The sequence below is a fragment of the Salminus brasiliensis genome, chromosome 22 (genome assembly GCF_030463535.1).
Source record: "Salminus brasiliensis chromosome 22, fSalBra1.hap2, whole genome shotgun sequence".
NCBI lineage: Eukaryota > Metazoa > Chordata > Actinopteri > Characiformes > Bryconidae > Salminus > Salminus brasiliensis.
This window is the reverse complement of record NC_132899.1, coordinates 20,904,736-20,918,045: the sequence shown is the minus strand read 5'-3', so window position 1 is coordinate 20,918,045 and position 13,310 is coordinate 20,904,736. Positions and strand designations below refer to the sequence as shown.

The following is a 13,310-nucleotide window of genomic DNA, read 5'->3' as shown; positions in this document are numbered from 1 at the left end:
TTATTGCCATCCAAAGTCCATGCCGGCCATTTGGTAGAACTTCAGATTATGGGGGTGGTAGAATTCCCTCAGTTTCTGAATGACCTCAGGGTTGACGCGGACGTGGATCCGGCCTTTGGTCTTGCCCAAGCAATGAGGCTTGCTGCTGCCCTCAGGCTTCTTGAGGCAGGGGAAGCCCTTGGTCTTGTTGAAATAGAAGTGCTTGTCCGTGACGATGCGCTGGAGGCCCAGAAAGTCCTGCACGCGGCCCAGCTCTCCGGCCGGGTCGCTGATGAGCCGCTCGCCGTGGACAAAGTGGATCTGTGAGAGCGGGAAGTAGGCCAGCCAGCGCTCCAGGTGCCTGGCGTACAGGCCGATGTACAGCGGGCTCCACAGAGAGTCGATCTGGCCCGCTGTCCGGTTCTTAAAGGTCAGGCTCTCAAAGCTGGGCACGTCGGGTGTCTTAGAGACAATCTGCGTGTAGTCAGAGATGGCCCGCGTGATGGGGTCCCGTACCACCACGATCAGCTTCACGTCCCGGGACATGGCGTGGATGCGTGCTGGCGTCTCAGGCGTCACAAAGTATCGTGGCGTCTTCTCCATCACTATCTGTCCATCCAGGGCTTTGGGCATCATGCTCCTAAAGCACAAACAGAGAGTTGTGAGCATGGTACACGTTTTATTACCTTGCGTTTATGGAAATCACATTTGTGTTACAAAGAGGAGACTGAGGCACCAACTGTTTATGAGCAATTAAGCTGAAAGAGCAAAAACTACACTACTACTGCAGGTTTTTCATGGGACATCTCATTTTAACACATCCCAAAGGTGTTCTACTCAGATTCAGGATTTCGATTTGGTGTCTGGAAAGAACACTAAAGAACACTGTCGTAAGTTAAGTAATGGTTAATTTGTAGAACCAGGCCTAAAGTGTGCCAAGAAAACACCCCCACACCATTACACCACCTCCACTGTCCTGGACTGGACAATCAAGCCAGATTGCGCCCATTAAATCATGCTGTTAGCGTCAAATTCCGACCCTACCTTTGCCCACTGCAGCCTCAGCTTTGTGTTCTTGACTGAAACAAGTGGAACTCAACATATATTTTTTGTTGTATTTAAGGTTCTTCGAGGTTGGACACGTTGTGCATTCTGAGAGGCCTTCCTGCTCATGGTACAGAGTGGTTATCTGAGTTACTGGGGCCTTTCTGTTGGCTTTAACCAGCCTAGCTTTTCTCTGTTGACTTCTGTCATAAACAAGGCATATCCTAGATTTCCTAGATTTTTCTTTATTACACCATTCTGATACTCCGTGCACTCAAAAGTATCTATACATAGCTAGCTGACAGTGTTTAATATTGATTAATGTTGCCAATCAGTTTCACCAATCAGTTGTGAGGTGGGAATGCTGGAGTTTTCAGTGGTCCAAATCTGAATGGATAACACTGACAGAGGTGAGCAGTTCATCAGTTTTCTGGACAAACTGTATATTTATCACTAGTTTCTTAAAACCAGTAAATAACTGGGAACCAACACCGGTAAGCAGGAGTGGAAGCATTGTTGATCTCAGATGCGTGGTGTCGATTTTAATTTTGCTAGATTTTTAATGACTTTGATGTGATATAATTATGATGCCAAAGAAATACTAAAACAGTATTTCAGTACACCTGTAAAATGAAGATCTGAGTGAAAAGACTATTACTATTACAGGCTACTACTGTTAATCACATGGTCAGGCTCTCAGGGTATCGGAGCTAAGGCCATATATGACCACATTTATCTGTTTGTTTGAATATGAAACTGGTAAACTCAGTATTTTAATTGTTAATTTTAGTCTTTTTTGGTACAAAAAAGCAGAGATTAAAATATCATGTGTATGACTTTGCAGATGCTGCTGCAGGTCTACCATAAACCATTATTTTAGTTTCTATTAACTTAGAAAAGTATTTTCTAGCTGGAATATTTGACTTTTACTTAAGAATGGGACTGCGCACTGATTAGATAATCGCATAGGTAATTAGATGCTAATAAATGACTCTGTGCGTGTATTTTTGACAACTGCCAGCGCTCCGAACGATAACATTTACATATATTGTCTATACATGACATACTACATTGTTTTCATTGAGATCAGTTGCAGCTTTGCAGTGAAACTATCCCTACCATGTGGAGGCTGTACTTTAACCTGATAACGACCTCTGTGAGATATTTACATGCTTTATTAAATGACACTGTGAATTCTGTTATACCTACAATGGTGCAAAATATCTTCAAGGTGAATCCTAAGAAATATATGTCTGAAAATTGTCAAAATTCACAAATGCCATTGCTTTGTTAATAAATGACGATGTCCAAAAGCCAAAAAAAAAGACATTTTTACTCTGCTGTCCCTAATGCGAAAAATATTGGATATTAGCATTGGCCCACGTCCCTAGGTAAGTTATTCCGTCACTTAATGTGTAATTAATTATCTAATTATCTAAATACACAAGAATAAAACAACACAATAACTTCAAACCCCTACTGTTTACAAATCATGACAGGAATCAGGCCCAGACTTATTTTTTCTCCACTCTTCATCAATCCTGTTTCCCCTCTAGGCCCCAAGATCTGTATTCCTTAAGACTAGAGTTACTTTTGCCAACACTCTATTGATCAGCTAAATCACATCACGCCTCCAGCATATGCATTAGAAGTGGAGACCGGGGCGGCAGAAACGGAGCTAATGAGGTGACAAGGCTTTTGTCCTCCAGCAGATCAGCAGAGGGCTTTGGGGCCAGCCGTGTCACTTATTGGCTGCAAATGAGAAGCCAGGCGGCTCTGCGTCTCTCTAAGCTCTTCTCCGTAAGTGCATCAGCGATGCTGCTAGTTGTGCAGATGTGCAGGCTGCATCAATCAGGGGAGGGTTACTGCCATACAAGGCAAAACAAATGGAATGCATGCGCCTGTGTCTTACTCTCCACTCTCGCTCTGGCCAGCAGATGGGACTCATTTAGCTTAAGTGGCTGGAAGGCCCGCAGGATTTAATGGACCTCCTGCATCCCACCTGCTTCTGAGCATGACCGCACCTCTCTTGTGCTTTGTCCCACCTAGCAGCAAAAGTTTTCAGACATGAGCAAGTTCTGAAATGTGCTCAGAGTGTGAAAGAAAATATGCAATATAATAATATATAATAATATAATAATATGCATTCATTATTGTGATAAATTACATTAAACACATTATACAATACTTTCCTGAGTATATCTTGGGTATTGTTAATGCGTCACATTAACACATTCAGATTATAGAGCGCCTGTAAATCACCATTGCATAAAGGCATGGTACGAAAAGTCGCCGTGTGCAAAAGTCTTGAATCACTTGTCATAATAGCCTCCTTCCAAAGACACCATAGTAGGCACTCCAGCGTGCGTAATGAAAAAAATACTGGTTCAAATGTGCTACCAAATGGGTTACAGCACATGCATGTTCACACTGCATATAGTGAGACAGATCAGCATTTAGAATCAGTGCTTTTGCCTGCTATCACATTTTTACTGCTGTTTTCTATGGAAGAGTGAGAGCGCAAGCTCATTCAAAGCTCTGTTTTGATCAGTAAGTGTTTATTATAGTTTTTTTTCCAATCAGATTAATGCTAAACAATCAGTGATACAATGTGTTACCTGTGTTTTTTCAAAGACTGGAAAAACATAAGCCACATTGTGCTGTTTTATATTTTGCAAATTGCATTTTTCAAGGGCTGCTTTGGGCTGTGCTTCTCCCTGTTGCTAAGCAACAGTAGCATTGTAATTGTCGGTCAGCTGTCTCAGCAAGCTTCGTTGCCTATAAGAAGAAAATGTAACTTAAGAAAAAGTCTGTAAACCTATCATACAGATCAAGTAAATGCAGGAACATTTGTTGTGTCTGTTTTTGGAAACACTAAAGGGTCGTTCAATGACAAACACTTACTGAGAGCTTTCTTAGCTACATTCAGGGGGCTGTTTTTCTCAGAACACAGAGCGCCTGTTAACACCAATCAATCATCGCTCGAATGCCACAGCCTATATGAGTATTGTTTTTGATCATCTGCATCCCTTCATGGCCACAGTTTACCCACCATCTCATGGCTCCATACAGCATGATACTGAACCAGGTCACAAAGCAAAAGCCATCTCCAACTGGTTCCATGAACATGACAATGAGTTCCGTGTTCTTCAGTGGCTTTCCCAGTTATCTGAGTCCAACGGTACACCTTTGGGATGTGGTAGAACAGGAGATTCACAGCTTGGAAGTGCTGCTGAATATTCTGCAGGAATTGAGTGATGCAATCATGTCTACCTGCACCAGAACCTCCAAGGAATGTTTCCGAAATTTTGCGTTTCGAAGGGGAGGCCCATAGATGTATACTGCAGTTATTTATTTATTAAAAAGAATGTATAAATCGTCTGCCTAAAATGTTTTACAGCCTTCTCTGTTTTTGCTGATCTATAGATGTTCTCATTCTGAACACTTCCAACAAAATCCATTTGTTACAGTGTCTTACTATATAGCTGAAGTCTGTGAAGTGCACTGTTAAAAGTATAAGTATAAGTTCCTTGAGGAACTTTTGGAAGTTCTTCAGTTTGAAACCATGGAAAAAACTCTTTGAGTGCTTTGAGGAACCTTCAAAAAAGGTATTTAGAAGAAAAAGGTTCCTTGAAGGTTCCTCAAGTACCTTAAGAGGTTTCTCCACAATTTCATATTGAAGAACCTCTAAAGGTTCCTCAAGTATCTTATACTTTTAACAGTGTAAAAACGTATCATTGAAGGCTCATCAAAGCACCTTAAGAGGTTCCTCCACAGTTTCAAATTAAAGAACCCCCAAAAATTTCTCAAGGATCTTTAAGCTTTTTTTAATTGAAAATAGTGATTTTGTACTTTTAAAAGCTAGTGCAGCTAAGCAAATGCTAGGTCTTTATGTCATTAAATTTATTTTTTCCAAGTTACTGGAAAAATTGTAGATTTTTTTTTTCAATTAAAAAATAATTTACTCAGTTTTTCATAATTCATTTTTAATGCAGCACATTTGTTGTGCTGAGGTATTCTGTCACACTTGTTTACAATCTAAATAATTTGATACAATTCGGATGATTGTGAAACTGTCGTTAAGTATCGTACGGCCAATTTGAACATGTCTTACACAAAGTTTAGTCGAATGCCTAGAATACAATATCACAGGCAGTAATTTTTAGGACTGAAGCAGGCGTCCACATTCCGGCCTTTGCGGATGAGTCACTGAGGACAGGCCATCTGATGCTTCCAGTGTCCTCTAGCAGGATGAAGTCTCCCCTTAAGCCCGTGTCACTATCCCAGCAGCTCCAGCTCCTATCAATACAGCAGCCCAGAGCTCCGCCAATTCCTTGGCCACACTGCATTATCAATGACTTCATCTGGGAAAGCACTTAACCTAAAGACTTCCCTGTTTACCTACGCCTATAATGGGGCCAGCAAGTCTATTAGAGCTGCCCATTAATTATTCACTTGCTTCTATTGAGGTGACCTCTTCGTACTTTCAGCTGACCCCCTTTCTCCACCCCCAACTGAAGCAGGCCTACTTCATATATGCAATTCTGACTGGATACTGACTGGAGAATTCTGGATACTGGCAGAAAATACACAGAGCACATGTCAACACTGGAAAATCTCCAAATTGGTCACTTTAAATGGGAAAGAAAATAACTGATATGTCATTATTCTGGGTACATTGGGGGATTTGTTTCCACTGGCCCATTCATCATGAAGCGTTCACACAATGGAAAGGCCATCTGATCTTCCCAAACAGAGTAAAGAACCACAGTTCCAAGGTTCCGGTGTGACGGCGGCAATGTACGAAGAAAAGTGCATGTGTGTGTAGAACACAGCAAGCTTGTACGGTGCACGGTGATCTGCTTACGCTGAATAGAGAAAATCTGAGCTAACAAGAGAGGAGATGCCAATCAAAAGGTGAAGTCCATTAGCAGTCTGTCTTACATTAGCCTGGGAGACAAAAGTCACTGATGCAGAATAGATTGCGGAGCTCTATCCCTTTGCTAGCATGACGGAGCTCATATAAAAGGCTGAAAGACGTTCTAAAAAAGGAAAGCACAAAGTGCTCGGAGGTCTATATGCTGTGGATAAAATGTTAGTGTGCGCTTGCTAGCCTACTTAGATAGCCCAGACGTCTCCTCTCTCCTCTCATGCCCTTTTTTTATTCCCAGGCTGCAAAACCTGTAGGTGCAGCGCATTATTTAAACGCAGGAATACGACAGCTCGTGTTGACCGTTCAGGGAAGGCTGATAATATTTCTGCTGACAAATTCCCTCAAATTGGCTCCAGCGATCCTGGGGATCTCTGGGGATTAGTAATGCATTGTTGGTTTAAATATTGGCTGAATGTTAACAGTTTTGGAGCTCACCCTAAGCAATATGTATTCTCTCTACCAGCTCTGAAGCTTCTCCATTGTTTACCGAGTCGCTTTGTGCTGTGCAAGATCCCAGCAGCCCAGAGGAGGCGGCCGATAGGCTCCTCCTAATTGAGGCTTGCGTTTTTGGCCCGGCCTCTCAGAGGTATACTGAATAAACCAAATGGTGCCCTGGGTATTGATCATGATGGGGGTATGGTAATTTTGGGCCTCAGCTGGTACGGGGGTGGCAGGTGGAGTGTGTAGATGGGCCACTCCACGGCCTCATCAGCAGCTTGCTGGGTACAAACAGATGTGAGGCAATTACCCTGTCTTCTGTTCAGGCATCACCTACTGCTAGGCATGTGATAAGAATTTAGCTGGGTTTTTGTTGTCAGAACCTTAAATCGTTCATTCCGATGCAAATATGAGCTTAATACTGCAAAAAAAAAAACATGCAGCGTAAGTTTAATGTAGCTGACATTACAGCGAGATACTGTATTATCTGATTGGGCTCAGCCTCTGTGTTTAGTATAAGTGCTGAATCTATTCAAATAAAGGGTTCTTTGAGGGAAGCCACAGAAGAAGCACTTTTGCTGGAGATGTGTGGATTCTTCACTCTTACACTCTTCAATATCATCTACAAACAAGTTTTTATGGGGCCGAAAGTGCTTCTTCTATGCAATCATACAAAGAACCCCTTGCAGCATCTTTATATTAAAGAGTCTACAGCTAAGAAGTGTATTTTAGCAGCATTGCCTCTGTGTGACAAAAGCTGCTTCCAGTGTTAACTAGCTTTGATTAAGTCAATTGAATAAACAAACAATCCGCAGACGAAAGCTGCTATATTCAACTGCGGACGTGTGTCCTGTGTGGTGGATTAACCGCCTGGCATTCGTAAAATCTCCTGTAAAATCCTGCAGCCAACAGAGCAGAGTAAGCATACGCATGCAGTCAGACAATGGAGCAGCAGTCAGGGGAACGGTGTGTGTGTGTGTGTGTCTGTATATGTGTGAGTAAGTGTGTGGGTTTGGATTCAGCCATCCATTTCTTTGCATGGTGGCCATTAAAGGCCCAGTCAATTGTAACTGTGCCCTGTCCACTTCCCGTAGACATCCATCATAGAGGGGGCTGGGATGCCCCTCCCAACCCCCCCAGCACTCACCCCCACTCTCCCCTGAGGCACTTAATGAGTGCTGAATTACAAACCAAGTGTCTAGGCCTTATGGTGATTTCATAAACTACAGTATATTTTTGCTAGCAAGCACACCTGACCCCCACGTCTACTGACATCCACAGCCAAAAGTTCCTGCCAGACTGAATTATGCCATACGAGCACGTCTGAAATGATGATGAGGAATGGTTTGTTAGACCCTACAGTGAGATTTACAGCACGTCTCAAAAGTCAACATATAAAATAACTCATTATCAGAGATGCACCGATAAGAGACTTTTGGGCTGATCTTTGTCAAAAACATCTATAAAATGTAGAAATTGGGAATAAACTCAGACTGTAAAAAATATCTGGAGTGTAAAGTTTACAGCCTGGTTAATTAACTTAAATTGCCTTAATGTTTTTGTTTTTTTTTTTCATTTTAAGACCAGACATAAATAGCATGTATTTTATAGGATTATAAATGCAGCAACAATAATGCATATTTTATATTATATTATATAGTGTACTAAGTTTATTATTAATTCTTGTTTAATTATTGACCTATATAATGTATTATTTGGTTAAAACTGGCTACAAAAAAAACGGCTACTAAGAAGTCTTTAACCATGAATCTTCTCAATTTAAAATTCATAATTTCATATTTATATTTCATATATAGATTTTGTATTGACAGTCTTATGCAAGAGTTTGGGCACCCATGATCATATTAAGTGTTTTGTTAGTTTTTTAAGTGAAAATAAGGGAATAAATCATACCTACATACCTATATTGCATAATTACTGCTTATTTGCTTAAATTAACAAATTGCAAAAATGTGTCAAGTGCAAAAGTAATAACACATTCAACATTTATTTAATTTAATTTTATTTGACAGTATCCTAAACTTAGTTTACTAAATAAACAGGAATAGGAAAATAGAAAAACACATCTCTGCACGTTCTAACACACACTGCTTATTTACATGAATTTAAACATACAGCAAAAATGAAATATTAAATGGCATGTGCAAAAGTAAGGATACTTTAAATACACTATGTTTTTTTTCTTAAATTTATACTAATTCAGCAAATAATAAGGAAATGTGTGGAAATGCCATATTTAAGTTTGTTTCCTGTAAAGGACTATTTATTAGATATTTACAAAAAAGGCGCCCAAACTTTTGCATGAGACTGTACGATACGGACAGCATCGATACTGTGCAAAATATGTATTAGTACCATGTTAAATTTTCTGCTGCAATATTTTAGGGTTTTGTGAGAACACTACTTCATATAAAACATATATATTAAACACATGGTTATATGTCATTACATAATTAGTGTAGATTCGGCTGAAATGGTAAACCAGGTTATAAAGAAGCCATCAGTTTCAGTCTAAAGGTTCGTTCAGATAAAGCATTTGATAAATCAAACATGTGGAGCACTCCATAAAGCCGGGCTTTATTAATTGCAGTCGTTTTGGATGTATATATTCAGAAAGCCCTCATAAAGTAGCTGTAATGGCATATATTGACAGAAAGCATCAATAATTCATAACACCTCAAACAACTTCCCTTGCTTTCAGCGCAGACCTATCAAATAGTCATGAAGGTAATACTAAGCTAGATTTCAGGTAATACGCTGTGAAACATCTTCCCTCCTCTGAGGCTAAAAGATCACACGCTTGGCCTTCGTAATTTGCATGCCAATTATTTTCCTGTGTTGAAAGATGTGTTTATATGCCGCCCATAAATAACATCCCGAAGACCGGCCCTGCGTCCATGGGTATGAATTTAAATCTGGATGTTAATGACCTCTCTATGAATTGCAAATGAAGTCTTGCAACGTGATGACATCAGACATCAGCTGCGACTGCACTACAGCTCTGCTCAATGAGTGACTGTGCATTAGCTGTCATTGTGAGGAAGCATTTTAACATGAACAAAAAAAATGGCTGCTCATTTTCAAGGGTTGCCTCTAGGAAACCCAATCCAACAGGTTAAAGTACCAGACCGCTCCGCCGCTTCTGAATCAATATTATTGATGCTACCGAAACTAAAATCGTACACCTAAGGAGGTTTCATGGCTCTCTCAGGATATGGAACCTGGTTTTTACATGAATTTCACTCCGGTTTGAGACATTTAAGTGCACTGGAGGTCCATTTTTACCTCTTTTGCCTCCTAACTGCCCTCGTGGCAGAAGGTCCATTTCCTGCAGGCCTGCAGGGGCAGCACCAATGTCATGCACTGCTGAGGGTGACTTCATGGCAAATAGCTCCCTTATGAGAAAGTGACAGTGTTGGCGTCTGAAACATGACCTCGTGGCTCGCTCGCGGATTATGCCCCCGGCAGGATCTAGCCTCTTGCTAATTGTAACTGAATCTGCGCTGACCAAAGCTAACTGGCGTAATGTTTGCATCAACTCAAGGTCAAGCGCTTGGGCCAATCGATCGACAACGCACCATAAGCGGCAGAACTTCATCCATCTCCTCCGGCCTCGTTCCAGATTTTATCCCAGATCCAGCTCCATTTGTTTTGCTCTTGTCAGAAGATACGCATCTGGATCGCAGCCGTTACAGAACCCCCTTCCCCCTGCCCTAACCCTGACCACCTATAGATTCAAATCTACTCTTGATAACGTGATTAATGACCAGGTCTGCTCCACAGGCCCGGCGCAGAGGGCCGAGCACAGACACCAGATTTTGTGCTTGGCTGCCTGTCCATAAGCTCCGCTGACCTTATGAAGTGCCTGGCACACATAATTATCTCTGGTGGAAAAAGTGACTCGGGTTAAAGATCAATTGACAGGTCTCACAATAATGTCAAGTGGTTTGCCATGCTGTGAGGTCCATCTGCTCCTGGAGGGATGACAATCTGCCTCGCAGATCTCCTGCCTACAACCACAGGGGCATCAAACATCCACATCAAACATCTCGAGCGTAATACATATTTAACAAGAAAATATCAAACACTGCCCTTTACAGAATTATTGATTTGCTCAGTGCAGTATTATTATCAGACGTATGGAGTAAGAGGCAAATTTGTGCATTTGTGTATGTGTGTGTGTGTGTGCACAGGCGTGCAATTGGGGGTGGAGGTCTTTTACAACCACAACTGAATTATAATCAACAGTGAATTGACAAAACAATCAATCAGCCAGTTAAAAGGTAAATAATTGAGTTTTGCCAACTCTCCGAACAATCCAAGGTTTATGGTGGTTAAGGGCTATAAAATCCCTCGGCTCGACCACATTAGCAATACTGACTGAATATTCGATGACCTTTTATTGTCTTAATGAATTTCTTCACTAAAAAAAAGAAAAGAATCGTGGAGTAATAGGGGGTGGGCGCTTTACATTTAATGAAGTTTGGTGAATTACAACTTAAGCAAAGTCCTGCTTCTTCCAGGCCAGAGAACCACACTGTTCATACAAGCTCAGTAAAACGTGCAGAGAGGCCATAACGACTTCTCGCTGCCAATAGACTTTCACTGAATCTCTGTGCTTCCATTATGTGGGGCACGAGTGTAGGAAGCTCTGTAACATCTGTTACAAAGATGATTAACGCGGAGAACTTATCCAGGCCCCCTTTAGAGGATTGAGGCGGGGCAGATGGCATTACATCTTCCATTCACTCAAACGTCCGTGGATATTTTGTGCTATAGTGTTATTTAATATTTTCATCTGATCCTGCTTAGCGGACAGACAAAAAGATGCTCCCGTTTCACTGATATGAAAGCATATTCACCAACTAAACGTCACTACAGCTTTAGAGTCTTCCCACTCCGACGTATCCAAGTCAGCTCAGCAGCTCAATACCACACTCTTCATGAAGTACAAGGGGGGAAAAAAACAAGAAGTGGGAAAATGTGCAGATTCCTGAAACTGACATTTTCAGGAAGCACTCCAGTGGCCTCGAGACTGCGGTGATGTTTGCATATTGACTAGAAGAAGGTCAGCTCTCCCTTTAGGCCTGGTGTGTTTCTGTGGATGGACTTCTCTTTCTCCTCTTTCTTTTACCGGTTTTATAAATAATATATAATATAATAAAAGATTGTATTATCTTGGGTGGAGGGAACTGTAAACTGCACTAAATCGAAAGCTTTTCTTCCAGTCAGTCCGACGCTGTCTCACGAGAGGTCTTGACTGAGACCGGATGACTGTAGTATAGTCTGATAAGACTGTGTTCACTGTGTGGAAATCATGTGGTTTTCATGTTTCGGGTTCATGAGGACCCAGGGGTGATAATGGTGTTTACAGGATTATTCAAAGTCGTAAATACATCATACATTGATAACTGATCAATGTAAATGATTGAATTGAAGATAGATAGATAGATAGATAGATAGATAGACAGACAGACAGACAGACAGACAGATAGATAGATAGATAGACAGACAGACAGACAGACAGACAGACAGATAGATAGATAGATAGATAGATAGATAGATAGATAGAGAGGTAGTCATATAGATACACACAATAGTCTTTGGACACTGGACAACATACCATTGGGCAATATGAGACAATACTGGTAGCACTATCTATCTATCTATATATATATATATATATAGTGTGTGTGTGTGTGTGTGTGTGTGCCTCTCAACTTATTCTACTGTATTATGATTCTCTCACTCTCTCTCTCTCTTTCTTTCTCTCTCTCTCTCTCTTTCTCTCTCTCTCTCTCTCTCTCTCTCTCTCTCTTTCTCTCACACACACACACACACACACACACACACTCTTTACCTGTACCAGTTGAGTCCTCGGCCGTAATGCCTGTCGAAGAAGTGTGGTTCTGAGCCCAGGGCTCTGATATCTGGGTGCAGTCTGAGGAACTCCAGCAGCGCCCTGGTTCCTCCCTTCTTCACTCCCACGATGAGAGCGTGAGGGAGTCTGCGGCTGGCCGTCCACTCCCTGCCCGAGCTGATCTCACTGACCTCGTCCTCCACTCTCCCCCCGGCCGTGCTGTTCCTCTCCTGGAGCCCCATCTTCAGCGGCAGAGTCCTCTGTCCGGCTCCAGCCTCGCAGCGCCCCGCTATGAAGTGGAGCAGACAGGCGCAGGCCAGCCCGACACACAGCATCGCCACAACTTTCTGAGCGAGTCTCCTCAGGTCCGGCGCGGGGCTGTGAGAGCTCGCCATCCCGCTGAGGAGGATCGGGGGGCGGCCATGCTAATAACAGCGGCTAACTTCAACTTCAGACTCCAGGTCGCACACAAGCACACACACACTCCGCTTACTCGAGCTCAGACTCCACATCGTCCATCCAGCGTGTCCTACCCCTCTGTCCCTCTGTCTGTCCCTCTGTCTGTCCCTCTGTCCCTCTGTCTGTCAGGGTATATCAACACGACCAGCTCTGGTCCAGAGAAGGTGGACGAGTTCTCACATATTCCAGCTGAAGAGTCCCACATAAGAGAAAACCCGCAAATAAGTAAATGAATGAATGAACAGAGGTGCTGCAGTGTGCCCAAACTCTCCGCCGCTCTGTCAGGGAGAAAGGTTCAGGGATTCTTCTCACATATTTAAATTTCAGCCTGAAAATGATGGAGTAAACGGGACGGGGCTAAACTCTCCTCGCTCTGCCGGGCAGGTCTATAAACTCCCCTTCAGACTCTCCGCCGTCCGCTCCGCTCATTCACTAAAGCGCGTGCGGCTCACAGCTCAGCGCTGATTGGCTAGTCGCGGCTAAATGGGCGGGGCAAGCCCGGCAGATCTTATCAACCGAATGGGATTTCAGTGATGAGGGTATACACCGGCATGCAAAAGTTTGGACACGGCTCAA

The 13,310-nt window shown here is 42.5% G+C and overlaps 1 protein-coding gene across 1 annotated transcript; it reads right to left on the bottom strand.

Moving 5' to 3' along the window:
- hs3st3l (heparan sulfate (glucosamine) 3-O-sulfotransferase 3-like) lies at positions 1 to 12,670 on the bottom strand. The gene is made up of 2 exons (XM_072667470.1): positions 12,276 to 12,670; positions 1 to 619 (listed from the first exon to the last, which is right to left on the bottom strand). Exons 1-2 carry the CDS (start codon positions 12,668 to 12,670, stop codon positions 1 to 3), a joined length of 1,014 nt encoding a protein of 337 aa, XP_072523571.1.
- Between the last annotated feature and the right edge of the window lie 640 nt (positions 12,671 to 13,310).